At 40.2% G+C, this 23,930-nt stretch overlaps 1 protein-coding gene across 9 annotated transcripts in view; it reads right to left on the bottom strand.

Moving 5' to 3' along the window:
• Positions 1-23,930, bottom strand: part of DENND2B (DENN domain containing 2B) — a 171,488-nt gene that overhangs the window by 47,175 nt on the left and 100,383 nt on the right. For 7 of the 9 annotated variants that reach the window (XM_054069118.1, XM_054069115.1, XM_054069119.1 and 4 more), the window contains 5 exons: positions 20,431-20,567; positions 6,297-6,445; positions 3,314-3,529; positions 2,014-2,110; positions 1,029-1,073 (listed from right to left, as the gene is read on the bottom strand). In XM_054069118.1, the coding sequence (XP_053925093.1) occupies positions 1,029-1,073; positions 2,014-2,110; positions 3,314-3,529; positions 6,297-6,445; positions 20,431-20,567 (644 nt within the window). The remainder of the gene's footprint in view (positions 1-1,028; positions 1,074-2,013; positions 2,111-3,313; positions 3,530-6,296; positions 6,446-20,430; positions 20,568-23,930) is intronic. The other 2 variants (XM_054069120.1, XM_054069121.1) reach the window with 1 other exon arrangement.

The raw sequence follows: 23,930 nt of genomic DNA, 5'->3' as shown, positions 1-23,930 counted from the left end.
CTCAGTTTCCAGTGAAATAAGAATATCATCCCAATAACAAGAGAGGGGCCATGTCCTATCTGTCTGCTTTTGTGGTCTGCGAGCAAAAGCAAGCCTTACATTTTCTGACTAAAAGAGAAACAGAACTGAAAGTGCTTTCAAGCTGGTACTTGTCTACAAAGGAACAATGAATACTTTTCCACATGTCACTGTACAGTGTTGCATACAGCCTGGTTTGGGTGGTCTTACCACTACCTACGTGGAACACATCTTTTTCCCAAAAAAAATTTTTCCAGCAAGCTTTCCTGCATGAACAGTAAGCAGGTGACATCTTCAGTAGATAGACATGAATGCTTGCCCTTTATCTTACAACCACAGCTCTGCAGTCCTGGGTTTTTCCCTCCTCACTTACTAACAATATGATAAGGTTTTCAGTACTAAAATCTGCTGTTGCTGTCTTCAATTTTTTTATAGTTCTCATTACGTATCAGGACTTTTGGAAACGAGGGACTAATTTACTGGCCTGGCTCAAGCAGAGTTTGTGCAGGTGCTATGCACTGATAGAGGAATTTCTACCATTTGGAGACTGTAGACATATATAAGAGCATAAGAACCGCTCCTCTGGATCAGACCCAGAATTTTGCCTCCAACAGCAGCTGGCAGTAAACACTTAAAGCAGGGTATGAATAAGAACAGAGCATATTTATCCACTCTCATCCATCTAAGCTTGCACCCAGTAGTCAGTCTGGAAAACATCAGCATCTTTAAAGTGGCTGACAAAGCCAATCTATCAAAGGTCCTGTTCTTCATTATAGGACAGAGTTGCCAAATCCTTGCTAGATCCTCACAGATCATTTTGTCCATGCTTTCCATATTCATGCTTCTGTGTTGGAAACTTTGTGACCTCTGCAGTAATGGAGTCAGCATAGTTCAGGAAGGAAAATATAGACCACGGACAGGAACGACGTGCAGTAGCAGAAGAATGTACATTGATAACGTCTGTGACAGTGGCTGTCACAGTTAGAAGTTATTGAATTCTGATCTCTTACCTTTAAACCTGTCATCTGAGTCACTCTCACTCTCACTGTTCTCATCTGCAGAGAGAGAGGGATCAGTTAATACAAAACCAAAGCAAACATAAACTTGGTTTACTGTGGTGAAACTGGGAAAAAAAACATACCTCACACTAAGCCTTGTGATCCCTGCATCCTCTCTCATCAGTTTTAAAATATCTTGAATTAAATCGTTTGAATGACTCTTTAAATTGTGTTTTCCTTGGATTAAGTTTCAATTTTGCTTGATAATAAGATCGTTGTTTTGATAAATGCGCAAAATTCATTCTCCATCACAGCAACTGGTTGCACTGAACCCTTGCCTGTGCTAAGCTACAAAGGTGAATGTGCCATTTGGAAAACGGATTTCAACTCTTCCACCTCTTCTTGAGACTTTGATCTTTTTTAAGAAAAACAGTTACGCAGCACTTGAGAAGCCAAAGGAAGCCTCATGAGCCTTCTCTGTCTGGACAACATTTTCAATCACCAGAACTCACCAAACTGAGTGAGAGTAACATGTGAAAGTAACCTTATGACAAGATGTATTTCTGAGGTATACTCACATTAAAGCTCTATCGTACTCCTAACACAAGCATGTCCTGAATTTCTTTTTGGCCCCTGCTTTTCCAGAAGCCGTCTGAATCACAGTGTGAGTTACACTCACATGTCAGGAAAAAGCATGAATTAATTACAAGGTCAAAAAATTGAATTTTGGACAAAACTTCCAGATGCAAATTACTAAAAAAAGTCAGCTAAAGAAGAAGCTGGAATAAGTCTATCTGATCATGGGATTAATAGGACTGACAACGCTGTGAATCTCATTTATTTTTAGCTCATTCCCATTTTCTCCCCTTGCAGTTATCTTTCTTCGTAAAAGAAAGTTCTAATAGTAGAGCTCTGGGTACATGTTGAGGAAATAAAGGAATCTGTTAATCCTGTAGCACTCAAATGGATTCACTGAACTGTGACACTTGTGTCATACCTCGGAGAGATGCTGTCTCAATATTGGACATAGAAAGTTTCTTCAGTCGTTTTTTCCCTCTTTTTGCACTATAGATGGAATTGATTCTTTGGACAAGCTGCAAAATAAGAAAATGAGGAATCAGTATGGTCAAACACTACTCTGCCAAGAGACTGTTAATAATTCTATCAGAACAAATAATTTGACCAAGAATGATAGGCCAGCAGAACCCCTCAAAGCCTTTACTATTTCAAACTGCATTTTTTATCTCTCTTATTTTGAATCCCATTTGTTTGACTCACTTATTTTGAATCTCACTCCTTTACCTATGAATATATTTTAAAAAACAATTAAATAACTCAGAAAAATCTCATTTTCAAAAATCTCAAAGACATTTCTCTGTGCTGTTATGTTTGTGCAATAAAATAGTATATTCCAAGAAAGTAAAAATATAGTAAATATTAAAGACATGGAATTAATTTCCTCCTTTTTGTTTGTTTCCTGCTTGCACAGAATTTCAGACTAATTGACAAAAACATAAAAATCTCCCTCTACTCACAGTATTTATAGTCACGTACTTCAATATACACTTTGTAATAAGAACAGGAAATGTAAACAGAACAGCTGAACGTAAAGTAAAAATCAATTTTGTTCATAAACCAAAAATATATTGGCAGTTCTTCCCCCCCTTCTGTTGCTATTGTACTAGAAAATATTTGTTGGGGTTTTGGTTGTTGTTTAGAGGCTTGGATTTTTTTCACATCCCATTTTGAATTGGAAAACATGAAAAATGGAAAAGTAATTTTCACTTCTAATCTATCAAGACAACAGGGTTACCAGGATGGGGTAAGTTATGAGTAAATGAAGATAAATATATCAGGCCAATAATAGTTATCTTCCTTAGATGAGTAAACAAATGATGGCGAATAAACTCCACTTCAGATGCTGCTGCATGTTATAAATGACAATTACTTGACTATGACTTATTCAAAATCACAAAGTTAATGCTCTGGCCCACACACTTTATAGAAAACTGTGGAAAATACAATTGGCTTAAAATCAGCTGTGCGAAGATAGCAATCAGATGTTTACTACTCTTGGACCAGGGCAGAGTCACCCACTTCTAGGGACAGGATTTTTGCTGTACAGCTGTATGTAAAAAAGCAGTATGTTTTGGCTCCTGATAGTTACTGGTTTTGTCTTTATCTCAGTTTCCATTTAGGATTCAAAAAGACCTTTCTGTGATGTCTAAAGGCTGGACAGAAATTTGCAAGCTCTGTATAGGTGACCTATCCTCTAAGTCTGAAGACTCTGCCAGTACCTTTGGGATCCTCCTGGCCCGCCGTGTAGACAGCAGCTCGCTTGTGGTACTCAGGCTGTCCTCAGTGAGGCTGGAAGGGGAGGAGGGAATGCCAAGCTGAGCCAGCAGCAGCATGTCATCATGGCTGTGCCGCTTGGGCAGCCGTGGTAAGCGGTGACTCTTCCTTTCTGACCAGTTTGCAATACGCAGAGACTGGCTGCTGGGCTTCGAAGGTAGCTGCAGGAACAAGAACAGCTTGAGCTCTTCCCCTCCTCAGCAACACTTAGAGCAGAAGCAGCTCTTTTTGAGTGAGTGGTGGCTACACAAGGACAGCATGCCAGATGAGCCACTGCTCTGCGGGATATGTGCAAAAAGAAGGTTTACGGTCAAAACAAAGAGACAGAGATAAAAAAATCTAAGACTATAAAGTTCAATAAAAAAAAAATAGTACTTGCGGCTTTGGTGCATTTCCATGCACCCACATCATATCAACTCTAAGTCTTCAAACCTAACTTAAAGGCTTGGCTGACACTGCAACACAGACCCTGTTTCACTTGCAGTAGTGAAAACCAAGAGCAATTACATTGTAGTTGCTATTTTTTCCTAGAGAAAGCAGAAAACTAAGCTTGCTGTATTTCCTTGGTGTTAAGATGTTTTAAGATCTGCCAGTGTGCAGAGATGCAATTACAGCTTTGTCCTGCATTCACAAAAAATTCCCTTAAAAACACAAAACTGTTGCCATTGCAGGGGACAGGGAAAATCTCACTGACAGGATTAAGCACCAAGTAATGGCTGTCTTTAAAAAAAATGGGCTTTTTTGGAGCAGTCCTTTGAGCAGCTCTACCCAGCTCTCAGGAAGGTTAACTGGAAGGCTGGCAGGGCTGAGTCCCTGCCTTCTCCTCCTAAACACAGACACTGTAAGAAGGTTTACCAGCATGTCTAGAAAAAAAGTACTATTATGTCAAACAGCTGTTAACTGGCATTTGCTAATATTCTATTAGCGATATTATGAGCTATAAACCTGCAGTAATAACTGTCCCATTTGTTCTGCTTGGAGGCCTTACCTATTACAGTGCTGTACTGTCTGGGATTAAGCATAGATGTTTCTGTCCATGTGGGTTTTGCATCACAAATACAATGTCATCAATAAAACATTCTTTTTGTATCTGATGACTTAAAAATCTGAAAGTAACGAATGGGAAAGAAGACAGTGGGATTCAAAATGACTACAAGCCAGTGTTTCTGTGGTCTCTGCTTACCACAGATCAGCATGCCAGGAAAATCTGCAGCAGTCTATACTGTAACGAAAGAAATTGGTTTTGGAGATGATTGTTGAAAGCTCGCTGACCTTCTGATCTCTTCAATCTTGTTTATCATCATTCAAGACTGAAAAGTCATGTTGCTAATCCAGCTATGTTGCTATGCTGGAAAAAACGGGTGATAAATCTTTGCTAAAGTTGCCATTCTTCAGGAAATTGAGACATTTCTATTTCTGGTTATTGGAGAATTACCCAGGTCCATAGCTGACCTGCTTTTAGTGTCTCTTCGCTTTACATATCAACGCAAAGAAGCATATAGATCTTACTATGGATCTATATGGTTCCTACCCTATATGGTGTAACCAATATGGTACATCATATTGGATCTTCTAGAAGCTACACAATTCCTGTTAACAAACAGAGCCAAAATTAATTGCTAGGCATAGTATGCCTCTCACTATGAGGTTATCTTCATGGCTGCAGTTTCTATTTCTTCTTAGTCTGTCTGATTAGTACTTTCCACTTGTTCTCTTTTCAGTAGCTTTGCTGAAAATACTCATTTTACAAGCTATGTGCTAGGTGCATACTATGAATATTTGTGATACTTCTTCTGTCTCTTGGACCGTGATGCTCACATGCACAAAAGAAGAAAATATTTTCAGTTTTGTTCTAGGTCTCTTTACAAGACAAAAATAGAATTTGTCCTGACCCCGTATTCAACTGCAAATTTTCTGTTGTATCAGTGCAAAACATTAACAAACATAAACATTTAAAAAATTATGTGATGAAATCTATATTTTTCCTTATGAATATAAGGATCCCATAAACAACACAGCAACCTGGCATTTCATAGCATTCACAAAAAACAGATTGCTTTGGAAAAACAAAATGGGAAGTTTGAGGAGTTCCTGGTCTTTTACTTTATGCTGTAAACACTACTTATATAGCCTTGTTAAATGCAGACACTCGAGGGGGGCATCTGATTATTTAAGTATCCTTTATTTGTTAGAGGCCACACCTCGATTTTACAATAAAATGTGCCACACTACATACTTCCAGTTAGCGAGGTCACAACAGGCCTCACATAACAATACATAATCACAGAATAGTTTGGGTTGGAAGGGACCTTAAAGATCATCCAGTTCCAACCCCCCTGCCATGGGCAGGGACATCCCACTAGATCAGGCTGCCCAAGGACACAACCAACCTGGCCTTAAACACCTCCAGGGATGGGGCAGCCACAACTTCCCTGGGCAACCTGTGCCAGTGCCTCACCACCCTCATGGTGAAGAAATTCTTCCTTATGCCCAGTCTACATCTGCCCCTCTCTTGTTTATACTTTTATATATATATATATGGGCAAGATTAAGCTGCTGACATTTTCCCTCCTGTCCCTCCTAAAAGCCCAGCAGCAAACCCAAAGGCAATTCACAAAGCAGTGCAGCCATACAAATAATTTAAGGCCAGATTCACCTTACAATCAACCCGTGAAAGGATTCTGCTTAAACTCATCAGGTTGCAGCCAGCACAAAGAGCCATCGGCGTCTGCAGCGCAACACTGAGCATCCGCACTGCAGCTGCCAAGAGCATTCCAAGCAGCAATTTATGCATTTGCTTGCACTCTTTCTCCAGACCCCCTCTCTCATTCAGCACAGCTGCTCTTCCTCCTGTGCTGCGATTGATTTTCTTGCAAAAGGTCTAAACAAACTTCGAGCACAGAAAGACTGGCGCCGTCGTGCCGTTACCTGGGGAGGTGATGTGTATTTCCTGTCCTGCGGCGTCCACATCCTGTGCAAAGAATCTAGGGAATTCTCAGAGAGCTGATGGGATTTTCGAACCGCGTGACGGCCTTTCAGCTCCACATCCTCGTACGGGTTTTCCTTGGGTGACTCGCCTTCACAGTTCAGTTTTTTGTTTTTTTTTTTTTAAGAAAAGAAAAACAGACAGGAATGTGAAGTTTAAAAAAAATAAAAACCATGTGAACCAAGTGAAAGGCTTTTAGAAAAGCTCCTCAGCTTTCAGCATGACTCATCCCTCTAGCTGCAGCTGGAAGTATTTGGAGGAGAACTTGGCTACGAGGTCGACAAGTTTCTTTGGTTTTTTTTTATAATGACCTTTTTTTTTTTAATAAAATGCAAAGATTTCACAAGATGTGCTTCTGAGCATCCACAGCTGTGGAAAATGTATTGATATATAAAAGTCAAGGCACATAACTACTTTAAAGTGTATCAGTAGATTTTATAAATCTGAAGCAGCCACTGACAGGGTGAAATGAAGAGCTATAAATAACCGTTTTCAATATACCCCCCTTACACACAACAAGACAACTTTTATTTGATGCTACCTTCACTTTTCTCTTCCCCTGACAGAAGGCAAAGGAAGAAGAAACACTTCAGCTCAGCAGTGCCAAGAGAGAGGACTGGAAAATGTAAAAGATGAAGGAAGAATTTCTGCACTGACCAAACTGCATCCTCCAAGCGTTCTATAAAACGCACCATGCCTTCTAGTGAAACAGCTGTTCATTTCAATTTATATAAAATTAATGTCATCCAGAAGGAAACTTATTCTGCCAGTAATATATAGAGCCTTGAACAGTTATTCACTAAATATGACATAAATGAAACATACATCAAAAAGAAGACTACAATCTTTGAATTTTTAGCATTTGAAAACCAGAACCAAAATTGTTAGTCCAGATTTAAGTGAGATGCAATAACTTTCATCTGTCAAAGGACCCACCCTCTTCTCAAAACTTCTGAACTCACCAAATTTCCCACTGAACTAATAAGTATGAAGATGAATGAGTGCCATCAGTAAAATGAATATTTTAAATCCATTTCTTTGAACAGTTCGCAGCTTCAGTTTTTTCAAACACAGTGTCCTTCCAGTTTTCCAATCATCTCACACAGAAAATCATCCCCTATAGAGTGATCTACTCAAATTAAAATCCTGAATTTGCAGAAACTTGAAACACACAGGTAGTTGAAAGCTTTTAAACCAACTTGCTTTTGGTTTTATACCTAAAGATGACTCAAATTCATGGTTTTACAACAATATCTATTGCAATGGAAACTTTTAAATATAAGAAATTCAGATTTTACTACATACTGTATCAATTAAAAAATAAAAGCAGAACACTATAGTGTGGTTTATTATTCACACTCTTACAGAAAACAGTCACTGCTTTTACAGAGATGACGGTTGAGGCATAGGTATTTTTGAGAGCAAGGCCTGGATAAATATCCAGTTCATTTGACTACCATGTTTTTTGTTCTAGAGAGAATATCACAAAAGAAAACAAGAGTAGTTTGTGCTTTCTACTTTTTGTTAAGCTTGGAAGTTTGAGACTGCTTGATTCATCAATTATAGCGATAAGAGCTTTTGCTTAGCAAGTTCACATACTCACAACACAAGTGAAAATACAGTTTTGCTTCAGCAGTGCATCACACTAAGATGTCTAGTCAAATACAAGCACAAGACTGAATGTTTTAGCTTTGTTTTAATTAGAAGCCTGAATTACTGCTGCTCTTGAAGAATGTTTGAATTGGCAATCACAGCTTATTATTTCATCCAGAGGGAATCTGATTCTAGAGGCTGCACTATCATCACAGCCAATCCACAAACCACACGGAAAGAACACATTCAGGTGCATGGGGTACTTAGAAGAAAGACCTCTTGATTAATGCAATGAACAGGATATATCTTAAGCAACAAATATTCCCACAAAAATTCAAAGCTACAAATGTTCTGGGAGGACTATGGAATTGATTGATTCCCTCTGCAGGAAAAGAAATTGATATATTGCATGCTAATTCTGCTACTTGTAAACTCTAGAGCTCTAGATATGATTATCATAACAACAATAAATGGTCAACTCTGCAAAATGCTGTTGCTTACTCACAGCTATTTGGACTGTACCAGCATAATAAAATTTCTTGTAAGCCCAAGTCAAGTACAGGTCAAGCAAGCATTTTAGAATGGATTAACAGATTTCAAAATACCCGGCTACATTAGACAGTGCTTAAACACATGCTTCCTTGTGAAAAACAAATGTTATTACATTAGTCTGTGTAGTACCCAAACTCCTGAGAAGACACAAGCTCACCAGCTGAAAAGAAACCTTTTTTAAAATGTAAAGCATTTAAAAGTTTTAGGGTGATTCTCTTTCCAAGACACACTATAAAAGAGAATTGCTTGAATCCCGTTAAACTCAACAATACTAATGTTGGCCTAAAATGTTAAGTGTAGAAACAGGCCCAGAGAAGTCTTGGATGAGAGAAGAGGGAGGAGCAAGGAACCGTACGCAGAGCCTCCTTTTCTGACTCAGATTTTCTACCAAAAGAAAGCTCAGGCCAAATTCCTCTTCAGTGTAATGTAGAGGTCAGTGGAAACACCACAGGGATTTTAACTCTTTCCCTAGAGCGTTACTTCAGATAACTGACTTGCCGTTCAAGAATACTTGTTTCTTTTATTTTTCTCATTTGCTTAAAAATCAAATTATTTAAGTTTTTTTCTTTTTTATTTTCAAATTATGCCTTAAGACCAAATAGGCTACATTTATTCTTTTTCATTTTTTTCTTAAAGAATAAACTTCCCCACCAAATCTTTGATAATGAAATAGTTTAAGCATTATGAAAGAACCTGGTTTTGGTGAGTTGGCATTTGAACCCAGTATTTGGTTCAGCCAGTAAACTAAAAGAAATAAATTCGTCTATTTCTTCAGTAATTTTTAAACTTTAATCAAACACCATTTTCTAATATGTACACTCTCCCTGTTGGATGAAAAAGAAAGACCAGATATGCAAAAAAAAAAAAAAAGCACTAGGCAGCCTAGATAGATTGGTTGCTGGGTGCCAAAAGCAGGAATGACAAGTGACAAGAAACTCAAGAAGGCAAGCAAGCTAAAATAATAAGTGACGGTCCCCTGAACTGTCTTAGAGCAGCATTTAGTCCTGTCACTGAGCCCTGCAACTCAGTGCATGGAGAAAGACCTGGGAACTTATGGCCACCAGCTGATATAGGTCCCAGACTGGAGGGAGTCTCTAGGAAAGGGCTGCAGTGATGGCTGATAATGTTGGCACAAACATGAGGAAAGCTTTCACATAACTGGGTTGGCCTAGAGGTTTACAGCTTTGATCTCCGCATTTCTCAATACCATCAGTTCTGCAGTCCCAAGGATTCAAATGTTCACAATGTGCAAGTGCTTTTGCATTCATTGGGATTTACTGCAAAAGGAAAACATATTCATAATGAAAGAGCAAGGAAACATCCTTGTTCCTTCCATATGGATATCTCTATTAGAAACCAAAAGGAGAAACACTATGCAGTATAGAGGAAAGACTTGTCTTAAAGAGGCTGATCCAACTGCCACACGAAACAGCAGACTATCATTGACTTCAAAGGAAGCTGGATCAGGCTCCCAGAATGCATGTAGTCACACCAAATAGCAAGCCTTTGGCAAACAGTGTCTCAAATCGCCATCCCTGCTTCCAGATCACTTCCCTTTATACGCATTTTTTTCAAGTTTCCCATTCTCTTGAATTCTACGTAAGAAACTGCTGAGTTAATGCAGGACATTTATCTACATGACATTTATCTTCAGACAATCTCACAGGCAATTTAATGATTGGTCCACAGAAGAACAAAGAAAAAAAAGATAAAATAACCACTAATCTTTACAAAAGTCCTGAAGAATGCAGTGCCTTAGCTTAAGTATCGATGAGTTTCCTCCAGCAGTTGTAATTCCTCACTCCATGATGCTCTGCAAGTCAGCCCCACCGAGTCCTGAGGAAGCACACAACGCTCCTCTGACTACCCTCCCACAAGTGGCATACGAAGCAGAGGCAGGCTCAGCAAGCCTGTCTCAAGCCGAGAAAGGAGTGAAAAGTAAGGCTGAGGGGAAAAAAAAACGCAAGCAGACAACTTCACTATAAATGGCAGAAAGCAGGCAAATGCATCATTTTGTTCTAGATGGGAGAAATAATTATCAGTGGAATGAAGTGATTCACTGAGTGCCGATTATAACTCTTGCCTTTCGTACCACCAGGGAGTGAGAAGAATCAAGCAGCAGGTATGCAGTAAGGGAAAAGGCTCATTCACTTGTGTTAACTTGGGTGGCTAAATTAGGAGTCAATGCTCACAGAGATATGTTCTCCGAGGTTGATGCTAAATGCTGAAGCTAAAGGCCTACATCCCCCCTTGCTGGCTACAGAGAAAGCCCAAGTCTCTGAGCTGTATTGCTGAGTGAGGCAGAGTTAGCACCTCACACACGAAAACGTGTGTATTTCCTGCATACCACAGTACATGCACAAAATATATAGGGCTATTAATGTATTTTACATCATGAGGAACCGGGAGATGAAAGCTTCAACTGCCATCCCAGGACAGCCTTGGGGGAAAAGCAGCATATGTCTCCATAAGAACTTCTGATACTTGTGGAACCTATCCCCTGCACATTTTTCAGTGTTCTGTAACACCAGACATGAGACACAACATCGACTCCTCTAAACACATAAACCCTCATGGCACCTACAAATTCTTGAACTACCTTTTTTGCCCTCTGCCCATGACCTCTGTTCAGTTCTAGATATTGCCCAATTCATTCAGCTCATGCATACTTGGTACACAAAAGCCCTTACTGAAGATCAAGATAAAATACAACTCAGCAAGGAAGAAGCAAACAGGGAAAGGTGGTTGGGGAATTCTACTTTTCCTGCCCTTGAAGAGGAAGAAAAGGAATGAACCCCTGAGTGAGGGAACTGCTTGGGATTTGTGTGCTGTGCAGATTTACAGCTCCCAGCATCTCCAGACACATAAGTCCAAAGAACTGCTCAATGGTGAGAATCCAGGTGTGTTCTGAGTATGCATTACTCGTATTATTCATAAAAACACACAAACACAGATTCATACTGTCAGTGTTGGAGAAAAACTCTGCCACTGGGATGTTTATGAGCATGTTCAGATCAAATGGAAGAAAACCACAAAATTTCTACACTCTCATAAAGTATCTGAGCTTAGATCTTTAGTGCATAGATGAGCTCTTTCAACATAAGAGAAGCTGCAACTGTGCATCTCAGCTGAGGAATTTACCCCAGGAATCTGTAGAAAGAGTAACTATTTCAATACCAAATTACAGCTAAGACACATTCTAGCTGCTTTGAAAAGCAATTGTCAAATAGCACTAAGTTACAGGCCATTACCTGCTTATGATCCTATCACACAGTCTATCAGCTCAGCTCCAGGTTCTCAGAAAAGTAGTAGAGCATCTGCAACATGCAGAGTGACAAGTCTAAAATACCATCAGCCTTTTGAGCTCTGGTCCATGGAGTTCATAGGCAACAGCCTATGCTTCCTGGACTTTTCCAGTTTTGCTTTGCCTTTCAATAAGAAGATACACTGCAGATACTTTCAGCTCCCTGCTATCTCTGCAGCGACTGCAAGAGCTTAGAGCTGTAATTATAATGAAGCATTCAATGGAGAAGAATAAGCATAGCTGATAAATGAGTAAGAAATTTCACCTCAAAAAGTCATCCATTTAACACTCATGTTCTTGAAAACATCTGATGAGCAGCTGTTAGCACAGCACAGCACCAGCATGCCTAAACTGCTTGCGCTTCACAGAGGCGCTTCACTTCAACGCAGTGTTTGTGAATTTAAACTAGAATCTGGCAGAGCAGACTCACGGTCATTTTACTCTCTGTTTTACTAACATACAGCATTGACTAGAAAACCAGGCAATAAAGCTGACAGAGACTATCAAAAGAAGCTGTAGTGGATGGCATAGCTATGAGACTCCACAGTGAAAAATGGAGATCTAAATAAAGCATGAGAAGGTTATTAAAAATAATTTAAATCCATGTATCCCAATGTAGCAACAAAGCAGCAAGCTGATCATCAACAGGATCAGACAGCTAGAGTATTTAGCCTTTCTTTGACAGACTCATACAGATTCTGTTTGATTTAATGTGCTCTGGCCACCATTACCCTACACTGTCTATTATTAAAATTGCCACAACTACACTTTCCAAACACTCAGATGCTTTTTTGACTGTGAAAGGCTAAGTAGGGGCATGGAAGAAGACAGGAACATAGGTTTCCCTGATCACTGCCTGCACAACCACTTTGTAGCAATCCTAGTGCTGTCTTTGACTAAACTCTCCAGAGACCTTCTGGTAAGGGTCTCACTGAAAAAACAGTGTTTGCAGAGAAACAACTAGCACAGCACCACTGGCAGAGATGCAGTCTCTCCAAGTTTGCCTCAGCTTCCCAGCAAATCCAGTTTCTCCCTGATTTGTATAACCCTTTTGACTTAATAATATGACAGACAATAATGCAATATAAAAGCATGACAGACGATAATGTGATGTGATGATGGGATTTTTACTGGAAAGATCAGTTTGCAGTCTTTCTAACCTTTTTCCACATTTACTGGAAGAACTTTGCAAATGTTCTAATTTGAAAGTAACGTCGAGCTGGAACATCTTCCAACTGGACCTCAGTCATCATTTCTGCAGCTCTTGGCACACACAGTGGAGGATTCAGTAAAAGAGCTAAATCATCCCATTTGTTACATGACATGCACTACATCCAATTTACATCAGAGTTCAAAACAACTAATTGGTTTAGGAGAGATGAGCTGCCATACCGGGAGGGATAAAGGAAGTGACATGCTGTTCTGGACTCCACAAGGAAGGTTAAGCTACGGACATTCCCTACATGCTCAGGATCTTACTTGTAGGTCCACACCTGCCTATTTTAACTGCTCAGGCACCCACCTAGGTTAGGCTGCCCTGACACTCCACTTAGTAATGCTGATTTGAGATCTATTGCTCCATCTCCCCTCTTATGATTTCTGATGTATTGGGAAATAGCCAAGAAGCCAAGATTCATCCATTCTCATCTCTCTGGAAAAGACTATACTGACTCAAGTACAAAAACACCTGGCCCTCACTAATTTCAAGGAGAGATGGCTACCCCAAAAGAAGGACAATTTACTCCCAGTCTGATTACCTCAAATTTTTATATCAGACTTCTGTGGATATTATTTTACTCCAAAAACAAACAAACAAACAAAACAAAACAAACAAACAAAAAACTTTTCTAGGCCTGGCACCAATCTGACTGTTTTGGGGCTTTTTCACTCAACTCAGACTGTGGAGAAGCCCCCTGCAAACCCTGAGCTAGCTCTCCTGTTATAGTGCAGAAATAAACAAGAAAATGATACTCCCCAAACTTGACAAAGGAAAACAGCTAAACAATTTTATGTAACTACACTGTTTCACTTTCCAGTCACCTTGGATATCAATTGTAACAAAGTTCAATTATAAACCTCCAGAAGCACAGTGATTCATTTGCTATCATCAATCTAACTCATCTTAAGGTGTAAAAAATGTCTGTCAAGAGAAATCCTCAGCTATTGAAAGAGCTGGAAATCTCCTAAACATGGCACTGAACAGGTCAAGAGAGCAGAAGGGTGCATAAGAAACCCTGTCGAGGAAGGCCAGCTGCCAGTGTGACCATGGATTGCAGGAATGCAATGGAAGCCCACCAGCAAGGTCTCATTCAGAAATTGATCCCGGTTTTAGAGATCCCATAACAATGTTTCTGGGGCATTGCTTTACGTTCTAGACTGCTTCAGCTCTAGCTGTCAAAGCAGACACAGCAGCTGTCAGTAGCTGCTTCTCCTTCAACTGTCTCAGTCCTGCTATCTGTCTCCTTTTCTTGCATCTCCCCCTCCATAAAGATTTCTCACACAATTTACCTATCACCTTTTATTTAAAGCTGATCTGAAACATCTGACTCTGCTGACTGAGAGCTTCACAGACGCCAGAAGGGCATTCTGACTAGCTTCATCCAATTACTTCTCAACAAACATAAATACAACCAGAGATGGGCCTGAATTCAAGCTCTGCCTTTGAACATTTATTTCTAAGCCAAGAAGAATTCTGTATCCCCAGCAAATATGTGTGACTGACTCTAGTCTCCTCAATGGACCACAGAGAAACTGTGATGTGGAGATGAGGAGAAATGAGAAGATGGAACTGATTTTGTCTCCCAGCTAGCCCATACCACCACAGACAATACCAAAACCCCAGATCCAAAAGCCTGTACTCTTTCAGAACCAGGACTCAACTGCTGAATCTCAGCTTTAAAATAAAAACATTTCCACTTTTAACTTTGCCTAATAACCATGGCATTGCCTGGAAGAAAGATTTTTTCATAGGAATGTGTGCCAGTTGCCTGAACCATACATTTTCGTCTATCTTTCTCTTGCCCAAGTCATCTGTCCCTCTTTAACAGCTAATCCATAGCTAGGTTCTCAGTCTAGATGCTGGAGTCTCCTTGAGAAAAACATTTCTCCATCAGTACGTATTTGATGGACTCCATCTTCCACAGTATATCCTAAAATATCAGCTGAAAAAATACTCGTGTTGAAGGAACAAAGGAGCCTCATGCTGCTGACTGTACCACCCGCGAGATTAATGGAGAGATGCATGGCTTACACAGCACTGAGACCCACCACCAAGGAGCTCTAACAAGTTATGGCACTGACACCTATCATGCCTTTGGCACAACACCTAACTTCTGGCACAGACCAGGCTTGGCTCTACGTAACTGACATATGCTGGTGTCCCCAGGCTTTGTGTTCCTACGGACCTCACTGCCAGTGAAACATCAGAACTTCCCCAGGGCAGTAGCAGATACTTATGTTCTTCCTCACAGGAATTTGATGGAGAGGAATAAACTGAAATATCTATGTCAGCCCTGCAGCGATGCTGGCTGTTCTATGCACTGGGGAAAAGCCTAGAAGGAAGCCCACCAACCAATGCAGAGGAAGGGCAAATGGCACCCCAAACTGCTGAGCACATATCAATGCATGTGGCCAAGCCAGACAGAGCATGGATTTTTCCACCACAACCCCACACAGTGGGGTGCTCAAAAGAGCTCCAGCCACAAAGTCAAGCCACTCCTGTCCCAAAGAAAAGTACAGCCTAATCCCAGCTGTGGACTCTAAAACGAGTTTAATTCATTAGTGTTGCCTTTCATGTTAGTTAACAGAGTTCTAAGAGTGCTTTTGACCACTGCAACAGCACCAGTCTTGCATGTGAGCCAGTCAGACAGAATGGGGGACCTTACCGGGGCAAGACACCTCCATACCAATATATGTGGCTGAAATAAACTTATTCTTATACAAACTACTCTTCTTATTGCACCAGTAAGAGACTAAGCCCCTCAGAAAATGAATAATCCGATTCTCATACACCTGGGCTGTGTGCTGAATATTCCACCTATGACTTCAAAACCAGCAGAGAAGCAAGAAACCCTGTTAGCCCTCACCTTCAGTAAGGAAAAGCATTTCAATCTCTTTTTTGGGGGGGGAAATAAATGCTTTAAATAAAGGCCAGGCAGCTATAAGAGCAAAAGGCTTTTGCTTGGACAGATCAATTGTAGTTGTGCAACATCAAATTAAACATTCTCAATATATAATATAATGTAACACACAGAGTGCAGCTGAGCAATGGGTCACCTGCACATCTAGGTAGTGTCCTCTAAGAGGAAATCACCTGTTCTACTGTGTCCAGCACTCTGAGGAGTTACAAACAGAGTAAGATGGCTTGCCTTGTCAAAGATTTCTTCCACTATATTTACTTTCTGAATTGTGAGTGCAATTTCTGTTACAAACACAATTTCAATGGCTTTACTGGATTTTCTCAAATGAAACAATATTGTGCCCTTAACCTTACCCTCATTTTACTCATTCAGCTTTTTTTTAGTGATGATAACAAGTGCTTTCTTCTAGAGCTCAGGTGAAAAATGCCTCAGGGACATCAGAGATTAAATATTTAAATAACAATATTTAAATATTTCAACTACATTTTAGGGAACAGGCTAGAAAACTGAAATTGTATCGTACATATGACAGGAAATACTGTTGTCCACAAATACAGCAGAGGCAACCGTCCCAGACATCTCTTAATACTATGATAGTTTATTGAATTCACACAAAGCCAAGTATGGTTTCCCCAACTGGATTCATAAAGCCACATCAATTTTGGTCTGATTAAAGACTCGTTCAAAACCACAAGAAGCAAAACAATGCTAAGTTTACTATGACTGCCACATTCCTGTGAGTGCTAGTACAGAAGATGAATGAAGCCCACATGGTTCCTTATACGTGGAATATAGCTCTGATTAATACTAGGAATATGCACCCCTTTATACAACTGCTTCTTGATTAAAGCAGAATGGATCATTATGTTCCAATCCAGTATCTGTCTTGAACTTAACATGCAGATACTTCATCTATTAAAGTGTACAAAAATACTATAAAGTTAAACAAAGATTCTGATTCATAGTGTAAATGGATTTCAAAAAAAAAAATCATTTTTTTGTTTTAATGTACCTTAAAATGTTGGTTTGGTTTTTTTTAAATATCAGCTCTCAAAATAACATAAACCAGCCAACAGTTCATCACTGTTCTGGTCAGTAAAGTACTAAGGGCACCAGGAGAAACACAAAGGTTTAGTGTGCATATGCATGGGATGAGCGCATCATGTAATAAACTAAAAACCAATGACTCTTGTCCTATCACTTACAGGCTTAGAAGCCATATTTTGATCATTTTACTGAGTGAGAACACTCAGTACCTCACACAGTATCTTGTAGATATCTAACATTAAATATGTTTTTCAGAATATGATACTCTCTGACAGGTAATTCACAGCTTATCCACAACTCTCCTCTGCTTTCCAGGGAGATAGAGATATCTGCTGAGGGCAACCAGGCTGGGGCATGCAGTGACAGACAGAAGAACTCGGCCGACGGTCCAGAGGACCTCAGCAAACTGAAGAAATGGCCTAACAGGCACTTCAGGAAGTTTAGGAGAGACAAATAGAGTCCCACATGTGGGTCAGAATAACCCTGCAGCACTCCATGCTGGTTAGAGAGTAACTCTGCAAATCATAGAATAGTTTGGGTTGGAAGGTACTTTAAAGATCGTCTAGTTCCACCCCCAAATGAAAGGTTTCAGGTCCCAGCAGGTAACAATCTGAACATAAGACAGCATCATGTGCCCATGGCAAGTAAGGCCAACCACATCTTGCCTGCATTAGCAAGGGTGTGGCCAGAAAGTCATGGGAAGTAGTAGTTGCCCTCTATTTGGCCCTTGCAAGGCTGCATCTGCAGTACTTATGGTACCAGAGAGATGTCAACAGACGTCTAGATAGTCTAGAGCAAGGCTGCTAAGATGGTTGGGGCTGGGACATACAAAACTAGTGAGAAAAGGGTGAGAAACCCCGTGACTGTTTAGCCTACAGAAATCTAGAGGGAGAAACAATCACTGTCTTCCACTACCTAGAAAGGGGTTCTGGAAAAGGCAAAGGCAGATGCTTTTTGGAGGTGTACGGAAAAAGGATGAAAGACAACAGTCACAAATAAGCAACGAGGAGAATTCTGACTGGATAGAAAGAAAAATTTCTTCACAGTGATATCAAGAAAAAATTCCTCACAGTGGAGGTTGAGTTCTGGAACAGGCTGCACAGAGAGGCAGTGGAACCACCCTCCTAAGATATTTTGAAAACTCAACCAGACATAGCCCTGAGCAACCTGATCTAACTTTGAAACTTGCCCTGCTTCAATGAGAGGTTGGACCAGCTGACTCCCTTCCAACCTGATATTTTTTTTATGATTCTGTCTCACAGTAGACTGCTTGCAGCATTGCTCAAGATCCACAGCCTTTTTTCTTGTGTTTTAACACTTACTTGCATTAAAAGTTTTAATTCTACTAAAGATTACTTACTACGTAAGTAGGGTGGGAGAGGACTTTATTATATTTATTACTACAGTGACAATGTTTTCTCTACATACAAGCATTCAGGGAGGCAGGAGACTCAGCTAGCTACAAACAAAAAAAACACTGCCACCTTCAAGGCAAATGTCTGCAAAGAAAACCCAAAGCAGCAGTGACAGTGACAGACATAAACTCACTCTTATGGAGTAAGAGTGAATCTATAAAATAAATCTATAAAATAAACTCACTCTTACAGACACCTGGTTTGCATGAGTACAAAAGTGCTACTTAGAGATTTGGGTCTAGCACTACTGGCATAAATTATGCAGATGTGATACACAAAACTATGACAGTTTCTTTAAAGTTAGAGATCAAACTACTTTGGCTTGTTTTTAATCACACTTGACAGTTTGTAAGAATTATACCAATTTGGTATTCCCCTAGCACTGCCTGTATTGAATGAAGCCCATTGGAAAGAGATTGTTAGAAAGCAGCAAAAAACAATGAAATTCTGTGTTTTTCCACAGATCTGGAATTTTGCATTCTCTTCCCACTGCCCATCCAAAATGCCCAAATTATAATCGGCAGGCAACTGGCTTATGGTTCCATGAGCTGGAAGAGGTCACCATGATTTTGTTTTATTGAACTCAAAACGACTTCTTATTTGAAGAAAGCTTCCTACCAGTCCTGTACATTTTATTTTGGTATTTAACAAACCAAAGCAGGGAAAATAAGTGTTACCACCTAATATCTGGCAACACATTCACAAGTCCTGAGCAAAGATGAGCACTGTAATTAATACACAAAACATTTTCAAGTGCAAATTGCATGGTGGCCTGACTGTTCATGGAGAAGGCAAATGATCACATAAGAACACTCTCTACTGAAAAAACTTTTTAGTATCTATATATAGGCTCTCATTCTTATTAACAGACACTGAACAGCAACATTTTTTTGTGTTGTAAAAATATTTTTTTTAATGGTAAAAAGACAGCACAACTGAAAATGGAAAGAGTAAACTCCTGTTTTTACTGAGGCTGACAAGCCAGAGGCAGAATTTGGGTGTAAGAACAAAGAGCTCCAAGATGCAACTTGTGGCTACTGCTCCTTGCTGTATCAACTGATATAACTAAGAACAGTTCTGTTCTGGCATCTTTGCTTGCTCTTCAAACATTTGTAAGCAGCATTAGAGTGCCTCTGGTCCTCCTTTTTACCAGACTAAACAATCTGGACTTGTCAGTGCCTCTTCAGAGGACATGTAATCTAGGGCCCCTGACTATCTTGGTAGGCCTCCAGTTTTCAGTAGATAAAGGTTCATTGTCCACAGTAAAATGAAATGCCTTATGTATCTGTTGTAATAATACAACAGTGAAAGAGTTAAAAACAATGCATATATTCATCACTTGTGTGGAAAATCTGTGCTCTCAAGGGCTGCCCAATTTTCACTAATTATAACAACTTTTTTGATGTTAGAAAGAATGTATGCACAGGCCATACATTTCCTTCTGAGATGAAAAGAAACATGTTTTTCTTGTGAAGCTTAATCAAAACAATGTTTTTGTTGTGCATTCCTGATTGCTCTATAGCTAAAGGAAATTAATTTTTCTTTAACCAGCAACTAGGACTTAAGAGAGACCGGGAATGGTGATACAAACAACTGCTTTGGGGCAGTCTACGCAGGAGTCCAGAAAAGTTCAGGCTGACCACACAAGCCTGTGAGGTTAATCTTGCCATTGTATAGTTCTGTAAACACTATCTCGAGTTCAGTTCTTTTCATTTTTACACCACTCAAGGCTTCAAGCCAAGGCCTCGATAAAAAGAATGATTCGGTTCTTGAAAGCATGGCAAAAAGCTGATGAAACAGACTGTTTCCAATACTACCTGATTAAGTACAAAGGAATCAAGGCTTTCTGCATGCAGACCGAGAGTTATGTTTGCACTGATGCATCAAACCCATTTACCTTCCATTTAATCTCTCTTTACTGACAGCACTGAATGTTCTTGCACAGGGCAAGCGTTCAGCAATACCTGGTCTCCCCACAACTGTTCAACATCCTGCTCTGAGCCCATGTACTGCAACACATTCTTACCTACAATGTCTTCATAGGCATTTTCTTCTAAAGTGCTCTTGGATCCAAACTTATGCTGGCTCTCAGTCCCATTTTCAGCTGGGGAGGGAGGGTACAGGGACTGCAGACTTGATGCATCCTCAAACTCAAAGGATTTTCTGAAGTTTAAAACAGTAAGTAATTAGTTACTAGAATGCAAAATTACTCAAACATTTAGCTGAGCATTTGTCTGCTAAGAAATATATATAAAATGACCAACAACAAAAAAAAATCACACATCATGCTTTAAGGACTAACTTTTAGAGGACCTCAAGTCCTGTGCTCACAGCAGACTTCAGTAGAGTAGTGACACTTTTATGACGTTGGAAGTATTATCCCATTATGCAAAGAGGGAGAAAATACAAAGAAAAGATGTGATATTTTTCAAAGGTTACAGAGTAAGTTTGCAGCACAGTCCTCAGATTAGAAATTTTTTTGCCCTTGCCAGGGGCCCCAGAAACATTCTCTGGAAAGCGTTAAAGCGTTCCTCCACCAGTTGCTCTGGGAGACACAGCCCTTAGTTTGAAAACACTCACATGTCTTGAACATCCAGATATGTTCCCATGTAAAGGTCAGTGTAGAAATGCCAAAGGCAGACTCATGTGAAAGTCACCCATTTTCCTTGCACACTCTATGTCAAGCACTGGCAGCAAAGGACAAATTAAGGAGAAACATTATGTCTCTCTGGAGTGGACAAGAAACCCATCTGAGGTACTGAAGGTTCAGGCTTTCTAGCAGGAAGGTGAGGAGCAGCTAGCTCAAGTGAATTCCCACTATTTGTCTCCCACTCAGATACTTGACGGAGAGGAGATTCACTGCCTCTCCCCAACACGTGGCCCAGTGCTGCTAAGCAGCTCTGGGTGAGAAGGAGCCCCAGCCCTCCTCATTCTCCAGTTTGGCCAGCACTTGTTCTCTGAGGCAACATCTACGCTGAGGGTGGGAGGTGCATGGTTTGCATTGCTAGCTGTACAAGGGCTAGCATCCATTTGATCGATTTAGTGTTGAGGATGAAATTGTGTGATAAATGGGCTCAGGTCAGAGTATAAATCCTGAGGCGCCGAGCCTTGCAGAGACTGTGCTGACATCCTTACTTCACTCATTGATACCCGAATCAGCTTAACAATAAACCAACCTGCCATCAATCCCTTTCCTCTCCTTTCCAGCTGGAGTGAAACCTAGGTTGACAGCATATCCATACAGCAGTGGCAAAGCCTCATGAGACTTCAGCCTGTCAGCTGGCTACAGACAACACAGTGACTATTCGCATTTGACACTGCATTTGACAAGAGTATTTCCTATTTGTCTGCTGGAGCAGACTTACGGGTCTGGGACAGGCTTAGGAGGCCCCTCTCTCTCCTTTCCCTACTCTTAAGAATAGCCAAGTCCGTGTTATGCACATCAGGATCACTGCAGAAACAAGCCATGCCTTTCAGAAACAGACACCTGCTGCTCCACACCTACTAGCAGTTACAAAAGACGTTTAAGCACCAAATTCATACTTGTGTATGAAACAAGACTTTCTAAACTAGTTAAATATCCAGCTCTTATAGATTTCAAGGCAATGCTGTGACACAGTGATGCTGCACAGGACCACAGGAATTGTTTTGTGGACCCGCACTCAGGTATGGTACGCGTGTCCCAAGCCTATCTTGTTACATTCCCCTCCTGACCTGTGTCAGTGCCAGCAGATCTCCAACCACCAGGGAACATCCAGCTCACATCAATCTGAAGCGTAAGAGCTACTGTGAGCACCAAGTCCTCTGAACAAAGATTGGTTCTATGCTAGCAGGCAAATATGAGAGGCTTCATAGATTTTACTAAAATGTTGAAACAGCCACCACAAAGAAAGCCAGTATTTTCAACCAAAATATTAGAAGAATAAATATCCACAGTTCATTTTCATGACATTCCAGTGAGGACAAAGCACACATATCATCAATCTGAAACACAGATACAAGCCATAGATGTAATGAATTAAGTCTGTTCTCAAAAAGAGAGCAGTTTAGAGACTGAGATTGCAATAACTAATAACAAAATACTCTTATTCTTAGCTGATTTGTATGGTCTCAAGCTCTTTGTAAACGCTGGAATTCTCCTTACTATAACTAAAGGAAGGACAGTAGCAAAGACAATAAAATTAAGAACTTCTATAGGATTTCCACCCAGCTTTGAAGTCAACTGGCAAACCTGCAATTTTGGGAGGTTGATTTAAACTTAGATCACCATTAATCAGAGATAAGTCCAGAAAAATCACTAAACTACAGTACAGTAAAGCTGTTGCAAACAAACGTAAACCTACTCTGTACCATATCAAACTGATTTGCAAGAATCATCAGGTACACATGATAATACTGTAAATCCTACAACATATACTCCACTAATCACAACTTAAACTGATAAATAAGGCTTTTGTTGTGGGCTCATACCTACTAGCCCCATCCAGGACTGAGGCTCCATTGCTGAACTGTGCTGTTGTCTAACTCCACTGTGATGGGAGACTGAACCCACAGAACAGCAGGTACAAGCACAAATGTTGTCTCTTCTTGAAAGAATTTTCAAAACTTCATCTCAAAGAATCATTGTAACAAAATACCTTGCTTCTTAGATGACTGGTATGGTCTCAAACTCAGTAGGAATGTGTACTCAAGAGACTGACTTCAATCACTTAGTCACATGTCACATGATGATTCTGAGCAAGAATTCTCTCCTGTTATTAATTTATCTCTGCCACCCACACCATAGACTATTTTACCACTTGCCCTTTAATTTTCCAATAAAGGTTATCATTTCCAGCAGATCACTCAAAAAATATTGTTTGTTTTCTCTACGCTGGAAATGCTGTACTGAATGAGGTCAGCTTCATTTCACAAATTCTTGTTAAAATCTCAGTTCACTTCCTCTCACTGAGATTACTGCCAGAACTCAAAGATAAGCACTGCTAATCAGAGTTTAGCTTTCCATATTTCACCTCCCTGGCCCCCCACCATTCTCTGAGAAACAACAGACATCAGCAGAGCTGTTTGATCCACTTAAGAAGCAGGTGTCTCTTGAAAGTAAAGAACAGAATCTGAAGGTTCCTCTCCTCCTCCTGACTTAGAGTACTTCAGGTCAGGTGGCGCTGACATAAACTTTAATTGAGCCAACATCAAGCAGAAGATAATGAACTGTTAGCGTGCATCTGAGATGCTGTTTAGCAGCTACTTGCAAAGTTCATAATGAAATACGAAAGGGGGGGGGGTGTTGTACACCTGCACAGATTGGTGAATTTATTAAAAATGCCATAGTTAGAATGCTTATCAACAACCTGCAATTTTCTGAGCAGTGAGCAGAATGATTTTACATTTCCACAAAGGCAAGGAGAATTATGTAGTTAAAACCAAGCCAGGCTCCACAGACTGCTGGGGAAACATAGCCTTACACTCTGCTCATCATTAACCCACGAAGGATATAAAGACACTTTCCTCAGCATTAATCCTGTACAA

Source organism: Cuculus canorus, chromosome 5, assembly GCF_017976375.1.
Source record: "Cuculus canorus isolate bCucCan1 chromosome 5, bCucCan1.pri, whole genome shotgun sequence".
NCBI lineage: Eukaryota > Metazoa > Chordata > Aves > Cuculiformes > Cuculidae > Cuculus > Cuculus canorus.
The sequence above is the reverse complement of the archived record's forward strand: the minus strand, read 5'-3'. Positions and strand labels throughout refer to the sequence as shown.